Source organism: Macrobrachium nipponense, chromosome 10 (genome assembly GCF_015104395.2).
Source record: "Macrobrachium nipponense isolate FS-2020 chromosome 10, ASM1510439v2, whole genome shotgun sequence".
Lineage (NCBI taxonomy): Eukaryota > Metazoa > Arthropoda > Malacostraca > Decapoda > Palaemonidae > Macrobrachium > Macrobrachium nipponense.
In genome coordinates, this window is record NC_087204.1 from 40,317,566 (window position 1) to 40,328,113 (window position 10,548).

General features: G+C 40.3%; 1 protein-coding gene across 5 annotated transcripts in view; it reads right to left on the reverse strand.

The window, feature by feature from the left end:
- The window catches only part of LOC135223574 (transmembrane protein 183-like), a 152,816-nt gene extending 145,533 nt beyond the window's left edge, over positions 1-7,283 (reverse strand). The window contains exons 1-2 of one of the 5 annotated variants that reach the window (XM_064262096.1): positions 7,026-7,282; positions 6,433-6,551 (exon numbers count right to left, since the gene is read on the reverse strand). Coding sequence is in view for 1 of the 5 variants with exons in the window: in XM_064262095.1 (XP_064118165.1) it covers positions 7,026-7,104 (79 nt within the window). In the remaining 4 variants the exon portion in view is untranslated. Of the gene's footprint in view, positions 1-6,432; positions 6,552-6,911 lie in introns of all 5 variants that reach the window. The other 4 variants (XM_064262094.1, XM_064262093.1, XM_064262095.1 and 1 more) reach the window with 4 other exon arrangements.
- Between the last annotated feature and the right edge of the window lie 3,265 nt (positions 7,284-10,548).

Genomic DNA, 10,548 nt, shown 5'->3' on the forward strand with positions numbered 1-10,548 from the left:
GACAGCTTAGGGAACAGGCCGATCCATCCCCCTAAGACTGCTTCGGAAACCAGGTAATAACCCTGGTTTGTAGAAAGCCCTGGGGGAATCTAACGTTAGGGACTTCTTCTACGGCTCTCTTCTCCAACCCCCATTTGGTTCTAAAAGGTCGGGCAAAATCGCAAAATCTGTTGGCTTCTCCGGCTGGTAATTAGAGGGCGGACCAGGTTATTAGGTCTTCGTGGCTCAAATGGAGGAGCAGAGAGAAAGGGAATCTTGTATCCTCTCTCTATTATATCGAAGCGGGACCCATGGGTTCCGGACCGACCCTATCATTCTCCAACGCCATGAGCGAAAAGATGAGAAGCCTCGCTCCGACAGGTGCCTGAAGGGCCAGAAATGTCAATTTTTTCCCTTGTTTCTTTGAAGGAGGCCTTGCCTCTAGAGAGCCCCCTTCCTCGCGGAAAAGCTCTAGAGGAAGGGTTTGGTTCGCTCCACGGGAAAAAAGGGGCTTAAACTTCCTTCTTGAGGGGGCTTGAAGCGGTCTGAAGTAGAAGGCCTGGGGCTGTCAGGACGTCTGGAAGATTGTTGTTTAAGAGGTCCTGCGTTGCCTTTTCCTGCAGGTTAACAACGACAGATCCGTTTATCATGGAACTTGGCGGGAAAAGATCGTTGTAGGAAAAAATGGGGTGAGAACAAAACAAATTCCTGCCCTTCCTGCGGGCAGGAGACAACCGATTTCGCCGCAAAAGCTGCCAGTACAGTAGCTCTCTTCTTTAGCAGCCCAGTAGCGAAATGGGATTGCCATCCCTTAACTGCTTCTATCCATACAGGTCCAACACGCCTTGATTAATTCTTCCAAAGAAATCGAGGTCCTTGACTTCTGGATTGTAAGTCCAGGGACCCCAAGCACCAAATCCAAGAAGTTCAAACACTTATAAAGTCTTGGAAGGATACCTTTTCAGGTGGCGATTCCCGTTTCCGGACAATAGTCCAGGCAAACCTCCTTGATGATGATAGGGTACGATCCTCCTCGGAGCGGTCAAACCAAGTTAGCGTAAATCGCCCATGAGAGGAAGAACGGTTGCCTTTCAATCCCACGCTTTTCTCCCCGTTTTACGTACCAGGATTCCCGCTCTCTACCGCTTAGGTCTCGATGGAGAAGGGAGCAAAGGAAGCGTTGCCTTTAGCCTTTCCTTGAGTCCGATCCAAATCCTTGGATTATCTTAAATGCTCTCTTCGCCATGAGAGCGAGGTGGCCATCTTTAAAACGAAGCCAGGAGGGCTTTCCTGGCTTTCAATGAGGCCAAACTGTGAAGGCGGAGAGCAAGGGAACCCCCCCGGTGTCTTGAAACTTATCCTGGGAACAAGTTTTTCAGAACGATGCATCAACGTATTATAATCCTGAGGCGGAGGATGAGTTGTTGGTTTCCTTCATCGTACCATGGAGGGCACGAATCACCAAAGAACGATTCTCCTTTCTCTAGCAGCAGTGTCCTTCAAGATCCGTGATGGTTATTAATTCCTTGAGGCCCTGTTCGCAAGGGAAGGGTACCTACTGTCTGAAGTAAGGGGTTAGAAGTACCCAAGCCGTTTTTGTTTCACCTGTTTATCTTCGACACTTTTAAATCATTCTTGTGGAAACAGCATGACGCCCTTCCGGACTTAAAATTCTTCCAAAGGCATCCTACCCGATGCGTCCTGGGAGAGCGTCCCACCCGACTTATGAGACGCTGCTGCGGTCCATGCCCGAAGCGTCTTCCCTAAGAGTCCTGGCGAGCGCTTCGATGAACAGGACGTCGAATGTCATTTGACGCTTCCTCAAAAGCGTCCTGATTAACGTCACGCAAAGAAGGACGTCTAGCTTCTCTAACATCATCTTCCATAACGACAAATGCAGGCCGTCGAGCGTGTCGTGCGTATTCAGAGACGTCCTTACGAGGCTCTTGATCTTGGCGAGCCTCGCTCTCTTGACGTGCACGAGAGAAATACTTTTGAAACAATGATCGTCCGTCGGAGATTTCTGGACGTTCCCGACCTCTTGACAAAGACGCCGGCCGCCTGTGCGACAACTCACGTCTTTGCCATACTCGTCTCTCCTAGACGCTCTCTCATAAGAAACGCTTTCACGTTCTCGAACGAGTCAGCTACTAGGTGACGAAGAGGCCGAAGAACGAGGAGAAGGAGCCGGGGACTGTCTGGTTCTCTTAACAGGCAGCCACCGGTCCTTCCTCCGCCGACCGGGTTCTGTCTCTCTCTTCGCAAAACAGGTAGCCAACTGTTTCTGCATACACATTAGAATCTCCCTTGACGGAGAAAATTCTTGAAATCAGGAAGAAGGACTAATCCTGTTGAGATGGAAGAACGGGCGGGGGACGGGGCAGCCCTCCCTTAATCCTTCGTCTCAGGAACAAATTTAGAGGCGACTTGGACACTCAAAGCGTCCTCCTCCGATGAAGTCTTGGTCCTTTTCTGTGGTGGGAAGGCTTCAAAATATTCAGGTGACGAATGAAAAGGTTGATAAGAAGGACGTGAAGCGTCCTCTTCTCTAAAACCTCTCTTAGAGGGCGACAAGGACGACGGCCGCCTGTGCGACGTCTTGCACCCTTGCCGTTCTCCCCGCGAGAGGCTCTCCATGAGCTCCAGCCCCGGTGAGGGGAGGACGCTTCGGAGGATGAGAAACACTCTTTAAGGACTCGTGCCCGTGCACGATCCTTGGCAGTCTGGGACGCATCCACAGATTCTGCCGAAGGGACGTCAGACCGGTTTTTAGTTCCTGTAACCCTCCTTCGGCTTTCGACTTGCCCACTCCCTAAGTCCTGGGAGTCCGACAGAGGTCTAGACCTGGAGGCATTATGGGACCGATCTGACGCCCCCTCCACAACACTAGATGCACCAACACTTTCACTGCACTTCGCATTCGATTGTAGCGCGAGCACTTTTGACTCCAGGGCACGAATCGACTCCATGATCGTAGAGAGCACATTTCTTTCTGTAGACACTTCCTGATTGCCCGAAGGCAACACTACAGGGTTAGGTTGAATTAAATCTACAGGGGGATTTGATGGAGATACAATATTACCCTGACTTCTATTCACAGCAACGCAACCTGGATGGGAGGAAACCTCCTGAATTCTATCGCGCTCAAGTTTTCTTACATAAGACATCATACGCCATTCCCACTAAGATCCGCTCAATTCCTCCACAAACTCGATGCATCTATCGTTCAACAAACATACATGACCTCTACATTTCGTGCACACAGAGTGAGGGTCTACCGAAGCTTTCGGTAGCCTCACCTTACATTCTTGCACACCACACACCCTGAAACTAGTAGAACTAGATCCAGACATCATATTTATTTAAAGAAAAGTCAAAGCCAAAATCAAATCAAAAACACTATCGCGTATGCCAAGCCCAACAATCCAGTCCAAAAAACCAAAAGTCAATCAGGAACTACCAGGGCAAAAAGAAGGTTTTCAAAATCCTAGGCGAAGGTCTGGAAACAGTTGTTTACAGACCGGCGACAGAGAAAAATCTGAATAAAAAATGGGAATGGTTCCTGATATCCGTCTCCCAGCGGCGGGAATGGGTACTAACCACCTGGCCGCCCACTGCGTGCGCCGGGAGTTTTGAAATTCTGTCGGACTTCGGAGAATACAGCTATATATATATATATATGACAGGTAAGTTTCATGAACAAAATTAGCATTGCCTATCAAACCTAACCTAATGAAGCTTAACAAGTGCCATAAGTCTTAAGACATCTTCATGGACAAACTTAAAAACAGAGATGTGGAACATCACCAGTTACAGTACAGCTAAGTATTCAGAATGTAGATTCAATTCCTGCCTTTACTGTTCACCAATTTGCTCAGTTATCTTTCCACCTACTATAGCTGTTTAATTTCTTCAGCTTACCTAGCTCAGACTTTCACTTTATTATGATCAGAGGTAATAGCATGAAAAAATGATATTTTTATAATAAAATAAGGTTTTGTATATACTTACCCAGTAATTATATAGCTAATAGTTTTTACGAGGAAACTAATAGCTGTATAATTACTGGGTAAGTCTCATAAACAAAAATGATATTTTTATAATAAAAGAAGGTTTTGTATATACTTACCCAGTAATTATATAGCTATTATTTCGATCTGGAAACTAATAGATATATAATTACTGGGTAAGTCTCATATACAAAATTCATTTTTCATCAGACATAAGAGCCATAAATTTTTTCAACGAGTTAAAGCTTCATGCATTCTTGACTACTGTTGTTTGTTCTTTGTTTTTCCTTGCCCATTATCTAATAATAAACTATGTTAGGATTGCACAGGGAGTTTTGAGTTGGGGGGAAAAAATGTGTATTTCCATCCATTGGAATGGTAAAATTTATAATAAAATACATTTGCCAAATAATTAACAAAACTATTGGTAATGTATATGGTTCATGTGTTTAATAAATATTAATGATGGGATGAAAAGCATTAAGACAGGGCTATGCTATTTACAGGGTTGCATCCAAACCTAACTTAACCTTGGATGCCAGTTTCTTCCTTATCAGAAAAATGGGAGTTGCCCTTCCTGGACACCTCTAACCCTATTCAGATTTTGAGGGTAGGTCATTCACAAAATTGCAATGTCACTTTAACCTGGGATGCTAAGTCTTACCTGGTGTGTGAAGTGCTTTGCTTCCTTTAGACCTCTGTACCCTTAGATGAAAGACGTGTCAGGGCTCCATTCTAACCTCACTGAATATAAGATACCACTTCCTGTCTTGTTGGCATTGCATAAACTGCCAAACTCTTACCATATTTTTGGTCATAAGTAGGAGAGTCTATTAGCCTTCCCAATATGCTATTTGGGTGTGGGTGAAATTTAGCATATCCCCCCCCAAAAAAAGAAATGGAATTGTTTATACCTATTGTGACTTTTTAGCAAAAACTTGACATAATGATAAATCTCATTAACTATATTTTATCCCCTCCATTTCTAGGAATCATTGTGGAACTGAATACTGGCTGGTGAAAACTGAGGAAGTTGTAAAAACACTTGACCTTAACTGAGAATTATATAATTTAACTGAGAATTATACTGTTTAAGTTATAACTGGCAAAAACATTAGATAACTATAATGTTATAATGTTAGAAGAAAAGGAAAAAAGATCAAATAAGCACTACATATTCCATATCTCATATGATATATAACCCCAAGACTTTGTAATGTCAGAATTTAGCACAGAAGAGGTAAACATTCTTCATAAGCTTAAAGCCTAGTTAAATATGCAAGTTATTATCAACATCCACTGGTATTAAATTATCAGGCCCTAGTAGGCTAGAATATTATCTTTACAAAATTTACATAGTCAGCTAACAAGAAAATATTTAGGCTATAAATTAACCAATTGACCCTTGATGCTAGCTTATTTGATCTCATTTGCCAGTAGAGATTGTTATACTTAGCATGCTCACCACAATTTGGATACCTCATGCAAGTCCTTTGAGAATCTGGATATGTAACTCTGTGGGGTAATATTGTTAGATTCTAATTCTTGGCCAACACCAGGAATACAGGGAATTAGTGATTATGAAGGTGAGTATGTACTGACAGAAGTATGATCTGAGTCATTTTAAGGTTTATGCAGGGTGGGAATTTTCATAATGGGAACAAATCCAAGCCTTCAAGCTCAGTAAGACCTGGCATCCTTGGTTAGGTTAGGATCCATCCATGTATTTTACACTATGATTTTGACTGCACTCTAGGTTAGGTTAGCTGGGGGAGTTGGGGTTCAAATCCCCTCCCACAACACAAGTAGGGGCCAGGCACCTAAGGTTAGTTATGCTGCATTCCTGTATTTTACTCCAAGAATCTTACTGTACTACTCTTAGGCAAGCTGGACCCAGTGACCCCTGGGGGTTATGTTGGAAAAGTGAGCTTAGGATGCATCTCCATAACTGTCCTTCCTGCAGTTTGCCCTTTTACAAATTATTAGATGACTGTTATTGTTGATAGATGCTGATATGAGCAGTAATATCTACTACAGTTTAGGGGTTCATATTCATTGCATTACATAAAGTCAAGATCAACACACAAATTTATCAAATATTTATTGAATGGGGAAAAAAGTAAAAAAAAAATGAGCAATTTATCTGCTTACAGAAGCAGAGATTGTAAAAACCAAATGGAATAAAGGGGGGAACATAAATAAAAAAAAATACATGTCTTAGGGGATACGGACCCATAGAATTTTGAGAAGCAGGTCTCTATTTCTGTATACAGATAAACTGCTCATTTTTTCAGGTTTATCAAAAAGTAAAAAGAAGAAATTATAAACAGGTAGTCAAGAAAACTTAAACACACCCAAGGGAGTAGTGAATCCAGATCCCTAAACTTTATGATTACCCTGATATGAATTTAACTGAATATGCTGTGATTTATGCATTTCCTACCTTTTTAACAGGTGGTTTATTTTGTTTTTTCGTTCATCCAAAAACCCTGACTTCCCATTGGGGTTCCCCCAAGGATTGTTGGATATCGAGGAAGGATACAAATACAAGTAGGGTAGTTCCTGTCAAGAAAACATAGCATAGGCATAATAACAACTACCTCAATGAAAAAGAGCGTACAAGCCAAGTTAACCTAAGCTGACCTACCTATCCTAGGTTTTTATATAACCTTAAAATTCTGTGGGGCTGGGCCTAGTCTAGCTTAGCCTATATTAGCATCGTCTACGGTAGCTTATAGAATAAACAGTAGGCATGTATAAGAAAAACAAGACAGCCTCCACATCAGCTGTCACTACCCTAAAGGTAGTAGCTAGCTATAAGTTACCATACTACTAAATTAGAGGTTAAAAGGAACGTCAATGAAATGACTTAAAACCTATCCCATGCAATTAAAATAGGCTTGGACTTAGGATTAGGCTTACCGTATAGCTAATTATACTCTTGACAGCTCTAGGATAATAGATAAATAGGTATACGTATTAATAAAGCAGGAGGTAGCTAAACAGTACTTAGACAGATCCCAGGCCAGGGCCTACCTGCTGGTATCTGTTGCACATGACCACTTCTTCCTTTTTCTCTAGGCCTGGGCACTTTTTTATGCTTATGCCTAGGCATCCCTCACGAAGTCATCCCACCATCAGGTAGCCTACCGCAGGCTAGTAGGGCAGCCTGATGCAAGTGTCAACTTTTTTTTCTTTCCCCTATCCGTATTACGTCAGGTTGGTAAACATTGGACACAGGATTCGACAAGTACTGTTCCGAAACATCAACATGGTGTGGTTCGAAGTTTCACTGATCGAAACTAAATAGAGGCCATAAATTTTAAGTCATATTATTACGAATAATAAAGGCCTCATGATAACATCAGGTTTTCCTTCTAAATAAGCCCGTGACAATCATTATACTACCTGTGGTAATAACAAGATGGCAAATGCCCACAGATAAAGTCAGTAAAAATATATAAATATATTTTCTTTTACTTTACATTTCATAAATGTTTTACCTTGTCCCACGACTCGGAAAGATGCATTTTTAAGTATTAGCAAAATTGAGCGCATATCAAAAAATAAAAATAAAAAACCATAAATGCAATGACTATTTCTAGAATACATGGCTAACAAGTTTTATTCTTAATTCATTTTCCATCCTTATACTTTCCTAGTCTATCATTCAAAAGTTAGCATACCAAAACCCACTGGAAACATCCGCTATAACTCGCATAACAGGTCCTGTATGAATTCGCTATCAAAAAGATGTTTTAGCTAATTATAGGGTCATTTGCAGAGGTTGCGGTAAATAGTATGCTTTGCCATCCGAGTTCTTGAAGAATTTAGTTAAATCCTTTTTGTTTGATATGGTGTCCTTCGAAAGTTTGTGCCTTTCCTGTATAGAAACAATCATAAAAACTTGAGGAGGGAACACGCTTTGAGGTCTGTTTTAGTTTATATGTCAAAACGACACCATTGTAGACGAAATTTCAAATGCAGAAATTACCTTTTATCCACAGATTGATGTAACAACATCATTCAAATTGATTACTATCAGAAGTATAACATTTGCAGCACATTGTCCATCGTCGATTATTGTTGTTTTAAAATCGCCTTAATCAGTATTTTTTACGCCACATATAATGATGAAAATTGTAAATACTTTCTTTTACTAAAAATTCTCTCTCTCTCTCTCTCTCTCTCTCTCTCTCTCTCTCTCTCTCTCTCTCTCTCTCTCTCTCTCTCTCTTAAGACGTGACTGTTTTTGATAAGAACTCAAAAGATTATGTCAACAATAATTTAAGTACTGCACGTACTATTCTACATAAATGGCTGGTTTTAGAATAAGGCGGGTGGGTTTGGCCTGATGCGGCTCTTAAGTGTGGTAAGGTATTGAATGGTATATAAATGACCTACGCGGACCCTCTGAACTCGACAACATGAGATAATCACTGATCACTTCCTGTGCTTCTCCGAACCTTCCAAAACTGATATTTTGTTTGGTTGGGTTGTGTGTGTGTGTGTGTGTGTGTGTAGTGTGTGTGTGTGTACTTTAAACTTTAAAAAAAATCTTCAGTAGTGTGAAAAATGACACCTTCGGTTTGAGATCATGTCAGTAATGCGAAGAGATAGTTTTGTAAGGGCTCATCCGATGTCATTTTCTGGATTCAATCTATTTCTCTCTTTGCTTCTATAATTTCAAAATCTTTTACATTTATTTTATAATCGTTTTTTTTCACAGTGTTCCATAGGTGCAAAATAATGGAACACTGTGTCAAATATCTGAAACAAAACCAATATTTACCTTTTTGGTTGAAAATCGCAATGGATTCTTTGTATAATAATGCGTCCGTCTTCCTCTGACCTCGGACCGGATATAAAAAAAAAAATAAAAAGTTACATGCGGCAGCCCTCCCCCCACCCTCCTAATCTACCCTCCCTCTGAGGTGACAACTATTGCCCGGTGAGAGATACTGGACGTTCAGTCGCTAAGATTTAAATTTTTAATAAATTTTTTCTTTTTTTTTTAATAACTATACAATATAAGATATATATATATATATATATATTATATATATATATATATATATATATATATAATATATATATATATATATATAGATATATATATATATATATATATATTACAGCACCTGTCAAAATGAAAAACTGTCATTACCCCCATCAAATGCGAAATTACCCCCAGTGGGGTAATTTACCCCTATTTGGGAACCGCTGGATTAATCCTAAGGTGGTTAGGGTAGGTGAGGTAAGTTATGAGAGGGAGTGCTAGGGCTGGTGAGGACCTCAGGACTAGACGATCCTTCCTTAAATTTCCAGCGTCAAACTATTGCAAACTAACACAAACCAACCCGGCAGCTGCTGTCTTTTTTTTCTTTTTTTTTTCTTATCTTGTAGAAGTTATGCTGGTCTTGTATATTGTTTAAAGGAAATCACACCACAGACATTTCTTACCAGCCCTATCCAGAATTCTGTTTATCATAGTCTTATGCTCCCTGTTGCTTTCCCCCGTCGATCGCAATTACGGTATCATGTAGACTTTTCGCTTACTCAGGGAGTAACCCTACAAATAAACCTACAAACTACTCTGTTGTTGTTGTTGTTGTTTTTGTTGTTGTTGGGGTGGGGGGTTAGGAAAGGTCTATGTGGGGAGTCAGGAAAGGTCTATGGAGAGCCTAAAACGTTTTGAAAAAGGTGTTTCGCATTGAGTTAAAGATACTGGAATTTTAGGATAGGATATTTATGATTTATTTGTTAGAATGAAAATGTAAAAAAAATTAAAATGCGCATGTTAAACAGTACAGAAAAATTATTTCTTATAAAGTATAACGTATTTATTTCAATTTCCGTTGGTGAGACAAGAATCTATATATTTGATTGTAGTTTTTAGGACGTTTTAATTCACATCAAGTTAAGAATATAATGTTTAGAACTTATGCTAGGGGAAAATCTTGCACGCGTCTCGAGTTGGCTGGATGTCGGATCATGCCTTGTTTCTGAATTGGATTAGAAGTTAAACTGGTCATTTATATTGTTTAAAGGAAATCGAACCATGGACACATTTCATACCAACCCTATTTATAATTCTGTTTGCCATAGCGCTCGTTTCCTTATTGTCTCCTCTCGCCAATCACAATTATTCTATCATTTATACTTTTTATTTTTTTTGCGTGTAAAATAAATTCAGAGCCTTCCACCTTTTCCTATTACGTGGACGTCCGTTTCTAAGAACGTCTCATCCTTCAATCGGTGTTACGTTCTGAGTTATTTTTTCCCGACAGGATAATTTTGTCCGTCCCACTGTAATCGCCACTTCAACCGGCCATGAAGCAGCAATCAGAATAGAAACCTAGCCAATGTTTTATGAGTTACGTGTCAGCATCCGAAACTACACCCGTTTTCTATTCATTTTTTTTTCAATATTTTCTGCTCCGACACTTTCTCCCAATATTTCTACACTACTCTTTGGGTTCATTATCCATATATAAAATAAAAAATACATAAATAGATAAAGCAGAGAAGTATACTAGTATTAAGGATTTACCGAGAC